Raw genomic sequence first — 17,003 nt, forward strand, 5'->3', positions numbered from 1 at the left:
AATGCAAATTTTCTAATTGACAACATCCTGCGCAGCCACATTTGTATTTCATCATCAAGGAGACCAGTGTACAGAGAAGCAGCAGCACCATATGAAGTGTAACTGTCTTTATGCAAAAACAGAGACCATTACAAAGAGACCATGTGAAACAGATGGCCTGTACTCCCTCGGCTGAAACAAACTCTCACTTTCTGCTCTGACTTCCTTGTGCGAGAGCAATTCTACGTCGACTTATTTTTTTCAATTCCTCAACATCAAAAATATGCATGGCTCTCCAGCAGTGACAAAAAAAAGCACACTGAAGTATGCAAAGATCCACTGATTTATTACTGTACATTTACGTGAATGCACGTCACACAAGTGGAGCTTCAGCACCACTTGTGTGATTTGGAAAAAGAAGTTATTTCCAGCAAAATAATTCATCCTCTGTTGGCCTTTTCACATCACAAATCATTTTTAGGATCCAGTTATCATTTCAAACCACGAGTATTAAGTTCTGCTTATGCAACTCTAATTTAAGTGTCTGAGTCTATAAACACAATACGCAGTGCACTCTTTCATCTCGGAGCCATGACTGTGATGTTAACTGCTCGGCGAAAGAACATGACACCCAGGGTGACAGAGGGATTACTTGTTCTATATTTAGTGTTTATGTACATGAATATTGGCAGGACAACTCTGTACATGTGACACACACAGCGATACAGTGATAATAACACAGATCTCCAGCACAGAACACATTTACAAGATGGGCTCTAGAGCAAACACTGGCTGAGATACATAAGGGAATGTCTGAACTACGACAGCTTCCTCATAAAACTGGAATTTCCTCGTAACAGTTATTATTGTCATCAATAAAAACAATGAAAAAGAGAAACGAAAAAGTATAAAATAATTTAAATTCCTCCTAAAACATGTAGTGAATATGCAGTGAGAGATCTATACAACGCGGGTGGCTACTGTATCTCCTCCGGTCAACGTGACTTGAAACTGAAGGAACACACAAATATGACAAAAGACAAAAGCAAATGTCATGCAGCAACAAAGAAACATACGAGATGAAAGATGATCTTCTTTGAAGTTCTGCCTCTCCAGTGGCAACATGATGTCAAGACGACAAGCCTGGTAATGAAGCACCTCATGCTATGGGCCACCCAGAGGTGCCTCAATGAAATGTAAACATAAATATACAGGTTGATATCTCTCTCTACAAACAGTTCAGTCACTGCCACAGGCCCATCCGCTGTGTGAGTAGTCAGTCTGTATACACTCCTTAGTAGAATATCACTTAGAGTTAAATAAACTTATTTAATATATATATTTATAATAGATTTATTCTTTGCAGAGTCATTTAGCAGTATTTCCTTGTTTTCACCAGTTTGCTCTGGTATTTCACTGAGTGACCACTGTGTCCCACCACGTAAACATCCAGCAGGTAGGTCTTGCCTGGCTCCAGACCTGTGATGGTCTCTGTAGTCACAGCTTTCTGCAGGTTCGGGCTGTGGAAGTACTTGCACAGGACCTTTTCTGACTTCCTACGGGTCTCTGGCCCGGCACACTGGTTTTGTTCCCGGCGTCGCTGCTCCTCTCCATAATTGTCAGCCACTTCCTTGCGGTAAATGCAGTATTTGTTGCGGTCCTGCGTGCCCAGCCAGGCCACGGTGGCGGAGGAGCAGGTGCGCAGCTTGTCAAAGGCCTTGATGCGCGTATCCTCCGGAAGCGAAGGGAAGGGCTGCTTGCTGCTGGGTCTTGTGGTGGCTAGCACCTTCAAAGTGGACGCCCCTTTCCTGCTGCCCCGCAAACGGATCAGGTACTTGGCTTTTGGCTTTCCCCGCAGCTGGAACTGCCGTACCCCCTCCACGTTCTGGGAGAGCAGCAACTTGCCATCACGCCTCACCTGCACCTGCACAGCGTCCAGACATGTGTGGACAAACAGAGTGACCCTCTGATGGGAAGACACAGGCGCAAAGCGCAGAAACTTGCTGCCCTTTCTCTTGATGAAAACATCTGATACTTTTCCATCCTTCAGCTCCACTGTCTTCTGACGAGCCTCCTCTTTTGTGCGGGCAAATGTTCCCACATATGCTGTGCTGGTGTTGGTTGCAGAGTTCACAGCGAAGACGTCAAAGTAGTACTGTGTGTCTGGCTTCAGGTCTGACACAGTGAAAATGTTTTTATTGCCAATACACACCTTCTGAATGTCTGACGCTTTGGGCTTGGCTGTGTACGCCCGTGAGATCTTGTTACTCGAGAGGCCTCGGTCCTTTCCAAAAGCATTGTCAGAGGGAACAAAGCCAAAGTGCGCAAAGTCAAACGGGCTAAAGTCTCTACCAGGCTTCGGAGCCAGCATGAAGGCATCATCAGCGCTGATCTTAGCTTCAGCGGCACACATGCTCTTGAAATTGTGCTCCTTGTTGATCACAACACAATACTGGACAGGCTGGCCCATCAGAGAGCCCGTCGGTGTCGGCTTCCATGCCAGGGTGACTGTGGTACGGCCCAGTGCGGTCACATCCACACGAGGGTCATAGGGCAGCTCCGGGTAGGGCTGGTCAGACTCTGGAGTTGTGGTGGCGTACACCTTGAAGTTGCTGTCTTTCTCTGTGGACAGCAGCTCCAGCTGGTAGAGGCCGGAGGGCGTGCTGGTGGCCACATAGGCCTCCACATCGTTACCCTTGTAGGTGAAGAGCTCCGTCCCCTCATCTACAGTCACCTGCTGTTTCTGCTGGTCCAGAGGTTCAGGCTCTCCTGGAAAATGAAAACAAATAGGCACAACATGAGCTCTTTGACTGACACCAGACTGACGTTACACATTTTGACTTGATCTGTACTCATGACCTTTACGATATTTGTCTTCCAGTTCATTTTTGGCTTTGGTGAAAAATAATTTCCACCCATACCAAAAAATGTTTAATGTGTTGATGCTGTTAAATGTGGCCCTGCAAGCCTCATGGACGATTAGCCCCTCACATAGCAGCCATGTTTTCACTCCAAACATCCCCAAAGATCACAGGCCAGCATTCACTTGGCCTTTCCGGGGAAGCTGTGCTACAAAGACATGCCTTGTAGCCTCTACGTGAGAGAGACAGGCCAAACATAATATTATGTTTGTCAACCAGAGAGTGTGCTCAGTGGTGTACTAAAAATTAATGCTCAAAGATCTACTCCCACTAGAGACATTTAGCAAGAAGAGCTGTAAAGACAGGAAGACATTCACTGGTTCTACTATTGCTCCAACATATGTTGTGAAGTCAGACTTTTACCAATGGCACTCCGTGTGTTGGGTCCTATTTTGTCGTTATTCCTCTACTTAGAGATGAATTCTTTTCTCTTGAGGCAAGGTACATGTCTTCAAGGGTGTAACAACCCAATAAATCATTTTGCAACATTTGATGTGACAAGAGCACAGACACACATGCAGGTGCTCGTGTAATTACATTCAAATATATGCTCACATCACACATCTACGCTCTAAACCACCGCTTTGGTCATCTGGCAAGATCTCCTGTGCTGAAAGAACACCCTCCAGATGGAGAAAGTGTAAATGTAGGGCAGACAATTAAAAAAAACAGAAAGAAGGAAAGGAAAAGAGGAAGGAAGACAGATAGACAGACAGGCAGAAAGCAGCAGGATTTACCTTAAGAGGACCAAGACAGCTTAAGTAAAGGGATATAATGGCTTTGATTCAGTAGGCTGACTAGAGTGGAGCCCTTCTCTGAAATTATAGACGTCAGCTTGGGCCGAGTCAGACATCATAAGTGGTCAGACTAGACACTACGACTGTGACTTAATTAAAACCCACCAAGACACAAAGCCTAACATCACTGCGTAGGTTAATTGTGTGTGGGGGATAGTGATATTTCCACATAACGTGTCATTAACCTCTTCCACTGCTGCCTGATGTCAGTTATACCTGATCCCTCTCCACTGGCCTCTTCTGGCAGCTCCTGCAGAGTGAGTTTCCACTCCAGAGGAGCATCACAAGGTGTCACGGTCACAGACAGGGGTGTGTTGTCTTCCTCCACCACAAAGTAGTACCTGTGAAAATGATAGGTTAAAGGGACTGATACTGGTATTGCTTCAATTTGACGTTGTCCAAAATAATGTGTGTGGAACAGACTTTTTGGAGACTGCTTCATGCAGTGATACTATTGTGCCACTGACTTTGGTCTCTGGCTCTGAGCTAACAGACACTCAATTACACAAACAAGACTTTCTCATTTATTATTTAGATTTTGCATCAACATAATAGATCATGTTACAGAGCAACATCTGATGTTTCCTATCTATTTACAGTAGGAGGCCATCTGCAGGTTTAATGTTTTCCTCTGGGGCGTAGTCAGCAGTGGAAGGTGGAATTGGCACAAAAGCATGTAGATGGTTTTAATCATTAGGATTATGTAATTCATTGAGTCATTCAGTTTGTCTAAAGGAGCTCTTACCTTTTGGGTGTGTCCCTGAAGAGGTAGCCACTGATCTCAGCTCCATCTGGGATGACGGAGGAGTCGTGGAACAGTGACTTGTCTCTAATCTGCATCTGGAAGAGCCCTTCGTCTCTTGTGGGCAGCTTCTGGGCCAAAGCTCCCATCCCCAGCAGCACCAGCAGCACCACACTCCAACCTTTACACTGCCTCATTCTGAAAGACACAGAAAAATGACCTCAGTTTCGTTTTGTTTACAGTGTAATATACAGGACAACCTGGAAACAGAAGCACTGAGTTTTATCATTGAGTTATGTGTCATTTTAAAGGAATAGTTCCAATTTTTCTTTGATAATTTATTATGTTGTCTTGCTGGGAGCTAGGTGAAAATAGTGATACTATTCTCATGTCTGTGCACTAAATATGAAGCTACAGCCAGCAGAACAGCTTAGCAGCTAAAGCTAAAGCCTGGAAACAGATGTAAAAATACTTCAATCTGTCCAATGGTACAACGAACAAACAAGTCTTGGTTTCGGGAATGAGTGGCTACAGGGAGAGAACTCTGCTCTGGTGTTTAATGTACGGGCACGAGAATGGTATCAATCTTCTCATTTAACTCTTTGCAAGAAAATGAATAATAAAAAAATATTTCTTTGCAGTAAAACTGAGCATAACTTTGTGAATAAAGGACGAGGTGTTGGAGGTGTTGGTAAGCTGATTTTGTTACATTTTGACAAAGCCAGGCTAGCTGTTCCCTTTGCTTCCAGGCTTTGTGCTAAGTTAGCATTTAGCATACAGACATGAGGCGGTATCAGTCTTCTCATATAACTCCTGACAAGAATAAAAATAAGCATATTTTTCAACATGTTGAACTATTTCTTTAATGCTCGTTATCAATCAATATTGATTTGTAAAATGTCTGTTTTTGCCATGGAAGTTCTGAAAAGCCCTTTTCCTTTCACTCTGGCATTAGCTTAAAACACAAAACTGCACTTAATGAGCTCTATTTGGCAACCCTGAGCCTTGGCAACAGACATTGCAGTGCTTTTAGGAGGGTTCTGCTTTCATTTGCTTCCACTAAATATTTTATTTTCTGTTAAAATGTGTTTTCTTGCCTTCTCTTCCTTTTAGTTTTAACCTTAATTAAGATTTCACATTAAAACTGGGTGACAGTACAGACGCCATGTTTGAGTGGATCAATGAGTGAGACTTAAAGTACATGGACGGTGAATGAGGGCCCACAGAGGTGTGTGTGTGTGTGTGTGTGTGTGTGTGTGTGTGGGTGGGGGTTTAAACAGAGACATGTGAAGGAAATGGCATTGCTAGAAACTCAAGGGAACCATACGATTTCATAAAGTGCTTAATATATAAATCCAGAAATCCATGTCGTTTGAGTTGCGTTGGTTAATATTGCAGTCTACAGATGGAGAAGTGGCTAGGGACGAGGTGCAGCTGACCGTGGCTGAGAGCCTCTCACGTATCCCCTGTCTATTGATTTTGCCCCATTGATTGCAGCTGATGGGAACGCCAAATCCCTGGTGATTTAATCAGTGTAATGATGGCAGATTAGCCAGATACTTTACTGCCATTTACTGCAAGCGAGATGGTGTCCTTTTAATGACCCCTCTCCCTCTCCCTTTCTCTGCTCACCTTCCCTTGTCTGTCTCCTTCCCTTGATCACCGCTTTTTCATCAACAAATAATCCCTCTCTCTTTCGCATTTGTGCTCAAACAGTGTAGCCCTTTAACTCCACTCTCTGTGCCTCTTTACATTTTCTCCTCATTGTAGTAGAGGCGGATAAGTAAAACCAGAGGACTGAGGCCTGGAGGAACCTCCATACTACAAACATGGCTTCTTTACTGCATTATCGTACTTTAAAACACAAGCAGCGGGGGAAAAAAGCCCTTGACAGCTCCTGTCAGTGTCTCTGTCTGTGCCGTTGTCTGAGCCCTGCCTCCCGTCGTACCGCCAAACTTCAGAGAGCTAAAGGAAAGCCGCCTAAGTGGCACTTTGAGGTTTGACTCACACAGAGAGTGGAGATCCTTATCGCCTCAGCTTGTCTCATTCCAACTTCAGAAGCGTGTCAGTTGGAACAAAGACATGTCTATTAATACCCAAGACAGCGCTGAGGTGGTATGTACAGAGCTGTGCAGCGCTGTCTTTCATTCCGACATCCCCAAACACCACACAGACACAGCGAGGGCCCCAGCTCCGTCCACCACACTGATGTCATTACACATAATGTCTGCTATCACTCATACAGTAAGGGTTTTATCACCACTGTCATTAGCACATTTGATGTGTGCCTTCAGTGTGCTCCTCACATGTGACACCGCTGATTTAAACCCTGTGACTGAGCCGCCTGCCTCTCCCACATGCACTGAACCACTCAGTCTGTATTGACAATATATATTGCAGACAGATGACATCTGAATATTAGAGCAGTCGTGCTGGGTCACTGCGGTTGCATGGGCCAGTGCAGAGTCAACATGGTCAAAGAGGCTGCACTGGGTCTCTTTTTACATGCAGGCCTGCACCATTCTCATGCCACAGAGTTCCCTTACCAAAATAACAGATCAAAAAAAAGCTGCATCTGGAACAAATAAAGCCTAATGTTTAATTAGAACTGGGAAGAATCTATGATCGCAATTTGAGGAACGGATAATTTTAAGGCAAGGTCACCCGCAATCGTGTCAACTTTGTTTTGCTGCTGCTTTTTATCTGCTTATTTATGCATTTATAGTTTTTTGTTTCACTTTTAGTGGAATTTGCTGAGCGTTTCGGGCGGAAAACATCCTGCATATTCTAATTGGCAAGCTGTGGACAAGCTGCGTAATAGGATTAAAGGACGAATGCAGCTTGCAATGGTTTCGCCAGTGGAGGAAATGGTGATGATGGTCTTTCCCATGGGTGCCTTTGACACATCTACAGTATCAGACTCAAACAAGAAAATGACCCGCACCCCCTCTCCATTCCTGAGTGATCTGAAGAATGGCATCCCTTATTTGAATTACTACTATAACAGCTTTGACCCGACTCTAATTTTGGGTCATTACAAGCAAATCATGTGCAAAGCCAAAACAAAAAGTTCACACTATGTTTTACATCTCCCAGATGGACGCAGTATTTTAAGACATAAGTCAAATGCACAATTAAAATCACTCACAATCCACTCATGATTAAAGCAAAAAAAAAAAAAACAGTTACATGCAACAATTCAGCCTCAACTTTCATCCACCTGATCAGCTCTGTGGGTATTTTCCAGCAGGAGCACACTGATTATAAGCACACTATTTCCATGTATGGCGGTGGAGCAGAACACATACATGTATCCCAGCCTGTGTACGCTGGTGCATGTGTGCACCAAACTGCCCCTGACCTCCCCTTTCTCCCCTCACTTTGTTTAACCGGTCTCCCTCTCCTTCCCTCCAGCTCCTTGTCAAGACGGATAAGCCTCCTGCCCGCTGCCACATGGAGCTCATTAACAGAACGGGAGGGAATAAAAGACAGTTTAATTTCAACACAAATAAAGAGACATTTCGGATTCCACCCAACAAGACGCCTGGCAGGGCTCGCAGGACCTGAAGCCTCTGTGTGTTTTCTTTAAGGAAGTCTGGAGGCAGATTTATGGTGGGTCCTCAGTAGCGAGCTCCATCACTGCTGTCACTTCAGGGCCAATGTGGGGATTGGAGTGAGTGGAGTATATGGGGGCTTGGAGCCAAGGATGGAACCACACAGAACCCGGACCTGTGCTATAGGCAGCCAAACCAAAGCAGGTCTGGTGCTCTTGGACAGCTAAACAGCTCATTAATGAATTGGTAGAGACTGTGGTGAGGGCTCTGATCCAAGAATGGAGGATTTTTATCTGGTGTGAGTGTGTCCGTGTGTGTGTGTGTGTGCGTGCGTGTGTGTCCAAACCATCACATTCCTGCGCTCCACTCTGTGTATAAGTCTAAATCATCACTCAGGACCTGTCTCCTCGCCATCCACAACATCACTCACAGTTTGAATTTCTGAGCTATCCACATCATCAGAACCACGAGAGCTGGCACAATAGCATGATGGGAAGGGGAGCCCAGTTTCCTCTCCTTCCCACCCTCCCCTCCTGCCTCTTAATAGTCCATCTCTGGAGCTTGCATTTAGCATTGCATCCTGGAATGCCTCTGTGAGGAGGGTCAGGTCGCAGGGCCGCCTGCTTTGAGACAGAACTGAGGGTGGTGGGGGAGTGGACGGTGGTGGTGGTGGCTCTGACTGATGTGCTGGCATTGTGGCTGCGAGGGTGATTAAAGATTACAAGAGAAAATGCCCCATGGGAAAGTCATCCACCCACTGCCCATCACCCAGGGCACGCACGGGCCTCTGGGAAATGAGTCAATCATGATCCGTTATGTTGTGCTCGGGGAAGCAGAGAAGGGGAGCAGAGAAAAGCCTGTTCAGCAGCCAGTGAGAGCCGCTCTGCCTCCTGCTTGTGTCCATCTGAGGGAGCATAATGAGGGGCTTTGCAAAATGAATGCGGACCGGGAGCAGAGGCTGGGGTGTGGATATGATGAATAATTTAACAAGGAAATAAAAACGTGCGCCCTTAATCTTCCAGCAGTGACTCCGGACATGTGACAAAAGGCAGACAGTGTATATACACACCGCAGCCCAGCCTGTCACTTCTCTGGACGCGAACGGCTGCTGCTGCAACACTGGCGGAATTCTTTCAGCCGGAGAGTTTTCATATGCAAATCACGGTTTAGTTACGGTATGCGACGCAGACCTTCCCATTTTAAGACTTTTTTTGTTCATGATTCATTCTCCTGAGAAAGTAGAAGGGAGGCAGTGTGGCTTCAGCCTGCTACTAAATACAGTTATTCAAATCCCCACTCCGGGTATGTCTCTCATTAAACACGGGCTGAGGGGGGAAAACACGGCTCTCACATGGCCCGAGCGACGACAAACAACTCCCAACATGAGCTAAACTGTCATTAATCTGCCTCGGGTCGTTTTCATTTAAACAGCAGAGGCGCTGCTAAGTTAAAAATATCACAATTCTAATTATGTGATAAAAAAAATGCTCCTCATTAAGCGCCCCGCTCACACCGGCCCTGCGTCTTACAGGTGCGTAAAGGCACCCAAGAGACGCACATTAATCCAAATTACACTCTGATCAAAAAACGTGTTGGGTTTTTTTTTTTGCACTTTGCAGCTAAAGGATGGAGAGAAGAGGCACCACACGGAGTAGCGCACGGGCCCTTTGCGCGTATTGATAAATCGCCTTATTGGGTGCTGTGTCACCTCTGGGAGCATGGGAACCCTCGGGAGGCACAAAAGCAGAAGTTCGTCCGCTTGACGGTCCTGTGATACACAGCCCAAACCAAAATAAGCGAAGATTAAAAGAGCATGCGAGTTTGGGCTTGATTGAAATGTGTTTGAAACTTTTAACTTCCCGGAGTTGTAAACCACAAAAACCTCTTCCCCTCTCCTCCTCCTCCTCCTTTTCTCTCTCTCTCTCTCTCTCTGGCAGGCGTTTCAAAGGCACCACTTTACTCTGGGAGTCCGGCTCGGAATTTGTATGGAGCTTTTTTTTGCGCCCATTAAAACAAATAAAAGCATTAGAAAACTTAAAGAAAGGAGGGGATTTTTATTTATTTTTTTGCTGATGTAATAATTTCCTAGAAGCTCTGGATCAGACGCACCGCTACACGCCAGCGGACAGATCATGCGAGCTGAACAGACGGTGTTTAGGGTCTTACCTTTCAGGATAGGAAACGGCGAAGTTATCTGAAGGATGGCGCTTCTTGCCCTCAAAGCCACTCTGGTACCACAAAGATTTTTTTCTTTAAAAAAAAAAAGTGTCTCACAACTAAAGCGATTTAAAAGGAAAAAAAACCACAAGTTGTCCTCTACAGTGTCCAGTAGTTCCGTCAGTTTGCACTTCTCTTGTTGGTGCCTATCAATCGGATTAGGCGACGGCTCTGGTGCGTGTTTGCAGTTTTCTTGCGGATTTAACTGGTCTCTAGTGGGCAGGAGTGTGTGTGTAAGTGTGTGTGAGTGGGTATCCCGAGTGCTGGCAGTGCGTCCCTCCCCTGCCGCGCCGCTGCTATTGAAACCTCCACTGGATTGGAGGCAAAACTGGTGCGAACTTCTTCCCTGCGCTCTCAGTAGGAAGACTCCAAGGCGCAGAACCAGCCCACTCCTTCAGCACAAAAAAACCACGACACATTTGCTCCCAGCCCGGTTTGACTGGCCCTCAGACTCTGACTGCAGAGGGACGGATCACCTGAATCCTTCACAGTTTCAAAGACAAATGACTGATTTTAAACTTTTAAACTTTTTGTTAATCACATTGGGATCAGACTGCAGGCTCTGCGCTGCTGATCAAACTCACAGTGAGGTGTCACCAGAGCATAAATCTCCAGCCAGCCGGGTTTCCCCCTCTTACTTTTTATTTCCTTGCTGTTTACTCTGATGCTCCCTGGAAATTATTACTTTGGGCAGTAGCGCCTTGTAGAAGTCACGCAACCCCCGGGGCTACAGTGCGTAGGCAAGTTTTATCATGGGCCCTGATACCTGGGTGTGCAAAACACGATCATAACACTCCTCCTCTGCAGAGCAGCTTTGATGATAAGCGCAGAAAGTGAAGTGGATTGCAGCGCACAGGCCTTCACCAGTGCAAAGTTGCTGATCAACTGTGGAAATTCCCTGAGAGACATTAGTGTTGTCGTGTGTTACTGCGTGGGCTGGAGCCAAGGGAAGCAAATATTTATCCAAGATAGGAGCCATTGACTGTCTCGGAACTGAATTGCCCCCCAAATTTACGGCCTGATGGGGGTCCGTGTCTGATGAGCAGGCAATCTAGATTTAGAGGATGCTGCTGTTTCCTCCCCAGGAGGAAAGTCTGTCACGGCGCGTAGCTGCACATTTTTATTTTTTTTTTACGCGTGAACGGCTGCAGGTTCATTCAGCCTCCTGCAGAACCTGGATAGATGGCATCTTAATCTGCGAGCTAAAGCAAGATCAGCGTCGATTTAATCCAGTAATTTTAGAACAAGATATAAAGTTAGTTTGTCATCAGTGTTATCAAACATTTGAATAATGTGGCAGCTGCTTTTCACAAGTATTCGTGGCTTAATGAATGGAGGGAAACATTTCTAAGTAAAGAGGCAAACATTAACTGTTATATGTAAGAGAATGTTCGTGTTGTTCAAAGAAACATGAAATGAAAATGAAATGATCTCTTGATAAATGTGCACGCGTGGGACTGGCCACCACTAAAGGGTGATTTGTTGGCCAGCAGAGTTCAGTGCAGAGAGTGAGAAGCTGCACAACAGCGTCATCTAGTGGTCACTGCAAACAGGCCACAGTGAACACAGGCTGCAGTGTTGGCTGAAAACAAAAAGGGGAGATGGTTTTCATTTCTGCTTACAGGTTTCACTCTGAAAAAAGTGATCAGTCAAGGCTCAGACTGCACAGAAGAAGTCTGGAGACTGAATTTAGTCCCACTGGCCCTCATCACAATATTTTTTATCACACAGCCTGTGGAACTTTTCCATTTAAATGCTTTTTCTATAACATAGAGAGAGGGACTACTGATGCATTTGCACATGTAACCTACACACAGGTCTGTGTGTGTGTGTGTGTGTGTGTGTGTGTGTGTGTGTGCGCGCGCGCACAGGGGTTATTGATGCCTGGGCTCATGATTAGTGCCGCTGTGACTTTCACATCGTAGGGATTAAAATAGATGCCAAATTGAATCTGCTATTAGCCACACCACCAAGCTGTGAAAACAAATCCACTCTGGGGACGTGTATACTCACAATAACCAAGACACACACTCTCTCTCTCTCACACACACACACACACACATACATGCACACACACACACGCACTGAGGCAGCTACATGCCAGAATCTTGAAAATGTATCCACACCAGGGACAGTTTAGTGCGGATGGAGGGAGGAGGGGAATAAGGCGGTGGAACACGCTCCTGTAATGCTAATCCCTCTGCACTATTTCAGCTTCACTGCAGAGACACAAAAAATATCTCATTTTACAGATTCAGTGTGGACAGTTTGCACTAAATGCACATTTTTGACCTTTATTTCTTTTTTTTCAGAAAGTCAACTGCTCTTTTCTAGCAACACCCTGTTACATCACACAGTCTGTACGTTCACATCTGCTCACTTCCACGGTCACTGAGCCGATCCACTGGACCAGTGGTGGACCTCACTGCCTTGTTCCATGGCATCTTGTGGCATCTACTTATTATACATTACATAAGGCAATATTTGTATTGTTGGAGAATTTGAAGATGGAGCTACAGTCTGCTGAAAAAATAGTCCCCTTGTCAATGTAGCCTCTGGATTTCCCTCTGTAGTAACCAGGCCACTGATTCTGGATTCTTTTGTGTTAAAAGTTGATAAAAGGTTACAAACACATATTTGCACCCAAATTAGCTGGATTCCAGCTACATATTCTTATCTCTGAAAGAATAATAGTATCCTCATCGAAATATGAAGCTATCATGCATTTGTTAGGCATTACTGTATGTTTTGTGCCTGTTACCACATTCATTTAAAAAGCTGAGAGCACCACAAGTAAATTCCATTCACCTTCATAATGCATGGCTGCAGAAATGTAGACGACAGATGGATAAAAAATCCAGCCAACCACGCTTCCATGTAAGAGAGCACATTTTTCTCTTTCTCAGCTCTGGTGGTAAGTAAGAAAAATGTTTTCAGCAATTTGGGTGAACCAACCCTTTATCTCAGTGGGCTTATGGGGATTTAACCCAGTGAACTCCAGCAGTGATTAATGGTTTATTATCAGTGTGAAACATGGAGATTGTGAGTCCAACTTGTTTTCTTTTTGGATATTAAGTCACCAATTTCTCCGACCTTATTTTCCACCCTTAGTGTTTGCGTGTAACATCAAATGTCAGCAGCTGGGGGTCTCTTGCATTTTCAGTTTACTGATTTGTGATGAACAATTGGTATCTAACTTTGCGACTTCATGATATATGAGAAAGTTTTGTGGCTTTCAGGTGTCTTGCAGGTCAACAGATGCATGCAGAGAGCCATTAAGCTCTGGCCCCAGTGTGTTTGCTTTGGGGGATAGCTCTGTCACCGACTGAGGCCTCACCTAACTGATGTCCCAACGCCTCCCTGCCGGCTCAGGTAATCCATTAATGCAGGGAGGATGGAAAGTAATATCTTATTGGACTGAAATGCATTCATTCATATGAGGCTGAGCGGAGCCTGGAGGATGTAATCTTCATCACTCACCTCACGTCCGTTTAACAGTCTGAGAGCCTTTCCAACACAGCCACAGAAAAGGAGGTTGAGGTCTGCCTTTTAGCCGCCTACCCACCTAATACCGAGTTCATCATTAACCCAGCAGAGCTGAGAGCGCACACCAGGCAAACATCCACTCTGTAAACATTTCTCCCCATCATTTTTTTCCCTGTTGTCTCTTCTCGGAGGTGGGGGAAGGAGGGGAAACAATGTTCGAACTCTGACCTCGCTAAAGACGTTATATTCTTGCCATTTTGTCTAATAGATTCACTAGTTAGAATACACAGATTGCACACTGGGGTGACACTGAAGGCATCATGGCAGGAGTGAACAGCAAGATGAAGTGGGAGGGGAGACACAAGGTTACAGTTCAAGGGAAAGAATGAGGGAGGGAAGGATGGTGACGGGAAACCAGGCTGTGTTTAGGACATCCTGTGCAAGTTTCACCCCACCATGTGCCCACCTGGCCTTCAACAGATACCTCTGTCAGCTCAAACGAAATAAAGCTGTGAGTTCAGATAAGGCAGGCCTGAGGGCTTTGTTACTTGAAACCATTTCGAAGGTTTTTGCTGTTTTGTTGAGTCTGTGTGGTAGAGAGTTCCATTATGTCGCAGAGGTAAAAACAGATAAACATACAAGGCATTTGAGTCATATGAGTGGTTCAGCATTTCTAAAATTAGTCCACAGGCTGTCCTCTAACTTACTCACTCACTCATCCTCTCTTCTTTTTTTTTTAAAAAAAAAAGCTCTTTTGGCTCTTGATGGGAAAAAGACTAAAAGCCACAATTGAAACCAGATGAAAGAAGACACGAGTGAAGAGCGCATGTCGTGTCAGCGTCTAACTTCCTCTCATTATCCAATAAGAGAGCGGCAGTGTCATCGTCCAACTTCATCCTATTATCCAGTGAGGGAGCCGCATGTCAGTGGTGCCCGAAATACTCGGGGGATAGGGAGACATAAACAAAGAGCAAAGTTTAGATTCACCGTCACACACAGAGCAGATGCGAACAGGAGTCTGTCCCGGGCCTTTTTAGTGAAACTCTAGAGTGCAGCAGCTCCAGGCGTGGTATGCCGATTGTAAACACAGCCGTGAGGAGGTAGAGACAAGTGGAGGAGGCTCTGCTCTCCCCACTTTACTCTCTGCCTGCAGGCAAGAGGAGGACAAACTAGCAGAAGCATCACATCATCTGTAACACATTAAACAGCTGACATTCACACGTATATTATCCAAACACAAAATTAAAGTGATACTCTTTAAGATTTTAATGACATCAGTCCCCATTTTTAATACTATTTATTGTTGTCATTTTCCTGCATTAGCCAACGTATTTACGTTCAGTAATTACTTTCCTAGTTCTTTTCCTAGTTAGTGGCGGGGTCCGCCACTAGTGCCCTGCATTCAAATTGTCCTCCTGCTTGATTTTGTTTTGTTGTATTGTAAACAGACACAGTTACCGTTCTGTTTTATTTCTGCGGCTCCTTGAGGAGTCCTGGCTGTAGCTTTAAAATGCAATAGCTGTTAGCACAGTAAATACAGGTGTTGATTAGGATAGGACTGAAATCATTAGAATTAAATGTATTCAAATTACAAATCTGTTCATCTCTATTAAAGACGTTATAATACCCAGTATTATTGCAGTGACCGTCATAACTAATTGCTACAAAGTAGGGTAGAAAACACAGAGGCCCGCTGGTTTAATGGTGTAACTCTATCTCAGAGATTTGTCCTATTGTGAGACAATGAAGTGTGCTCCAGGATATAACAGCTGCACCCATGAAGCATGCATACTTCATACTTTACATGACAGTGTAACAAATAGCCCCGACACATGCTTATCCACCTTGGACAGTTAGGAATATGCTCATGCTGTGGCATACGCGACATCACTATGTCATGTTAAACCACAAGCTGTACTAAAAAAAAAAAGCAGACACGTGTTTGACATGCATAAACTTTGTAATTTAGGATTTGAATGTCTGAGGAAGATTTTGAAAAAGTTGATTTCAGTCGGTATCCTGGACAACAAACATTGGGAAGATTATGTTCGGACGGCTTCAGTAAAAAGGCTCGATGTTGAAATAAAATTGTAGAGGTGTGCAGTAGTGGTTTGGTGGGAAGCTTTGCTGCTCTGGAGACTGGTACAGTCGAAAGATTGCAGTATTTCCTTTGAAATGCAAAGCAAATAATGGAATACACAACAATGTAACCTACTACTTGTTTTCTATTGATTACTTTGTGCAGAGAGCCTGAGGGTAATTTCAAATCTAAGAGGGGGCACAGAAATCCCACTGCAATCTTTTATTCATTTGAGGAAGGTCTTAAGCTGTTCATGTAACGTGGAAGAGTTTTTTTTATTTATTTGAATATAAAACCAAGAGCACATATTATGATCACAACATACAATTACACTTACATAAAGTTAGATAAACAACTACATGATAGAAAAACAACACTATATTGCTGAGTATTAAGCAAGAACATTTATCGTTATATATATAGTTATTTGTTTTATTACATTACATTCATATATACAACATGACATCAGGCTCATCCATAATATCATATACTCAGTAGATTTTCCTGTATTTGATTCAACTCAGGAACATCAGAGAAATCCCACAATAAATCTAAGGCACTTAGGGATAATGATCCATGTATTTCAGTATTTTCTTAATGTATATATATGTTCTTTACATACACATGTATATATTTGTACGTATATGTTTCTCTATGTATGCAGACATGGAGTGAATGCAAACAGCAGAACCACTGGTACCAAACACACCAGTACAAACTGTCATCGTTCCAGACACATGCGCATGTAAAGTCCTCTTTGCATTAGATTTACATACAAATAGAGGTTTATGATAGCATTGTACTGAATGCAACTTTCCCAGATAATCTGGTAAATATAGACATATTTCTTTGTTGCTATGTAAAGCCTGTGTTTCTCATTTCACGGCTACACCATCAAAGACACAGGATGTTCTCTGATGTTCTATGGTCCAGCAAAACTCACATTAAATGTAAATCAAGAAATTCCAGAAGTGTGTGTATATTTGTAGCACGACAGCTGTGAAATGACACAATGCTGAGACGTCAACATACACCGTTTTAGCACATCATAATGTTGAGCAAATGCGGATGATGCAAAGGCTCTTTAAATGCAAGAACCACAGTGTCTTGCAGATTTAGAGGTTCTATCATGCGGGGAGAGAATGTTGCAATCATCACAGAGAGTTGAGAAAGCCCAGCGAGGTGCTCAGACTTTATTAGATTTGTTCTGTGGTTGTCAGGGGGAAT

General features: G+C 44.3%; 1 protein-coding gene across 1 annotated transcript; it reads right to left on the bottom strand.

The window, feature by feature from the left end:
• Positions 1–324: 324 nt before the first annotated feature.
• Positions 325–10,620, bottom strand: ndnf (neuron-derived neurotrophic factor). The gene is made up of 4 exons (XM_070831913.1): positions 10,160–10,620; positions 4,443–4,637; positions 3,914–4,038; positions 325–2,748 (listed from the first exon to the last, which is right to left on the bottom strand). Exons 2-4 carry the CDS (start codon positions 4,634–4,636, stop codon positions 1,352–1,354), a joined length of 1,716 nt encoding a protein of 571 aa, XP_070688014.1. The 5' UTR covers position 4,637; positions 10,160–10,620; the 3' UTR covers positions 325–1,351.
• Positions 10,621–17,003: the final 6,383 nt, after the last annotated feature.

The sequence above is a fragment of the Pempheris klunzingeri genome, chromosome 6 (genome assembly GCF_042242105.1).
Source record: "Pempheris klunzingeri isolate RE-2024b chromosome 6, fPemKlu1.hap1, whole genome shotgun sequence".
In the NCBI taxonomy this organism is placed as follows: domain Eukaryota; kingdom Metazoa; phylum Chordata; class Actinopteri; order Acropomatiformes; family Pempheridae; genus Pempheris; species Pempheris klunzingeri.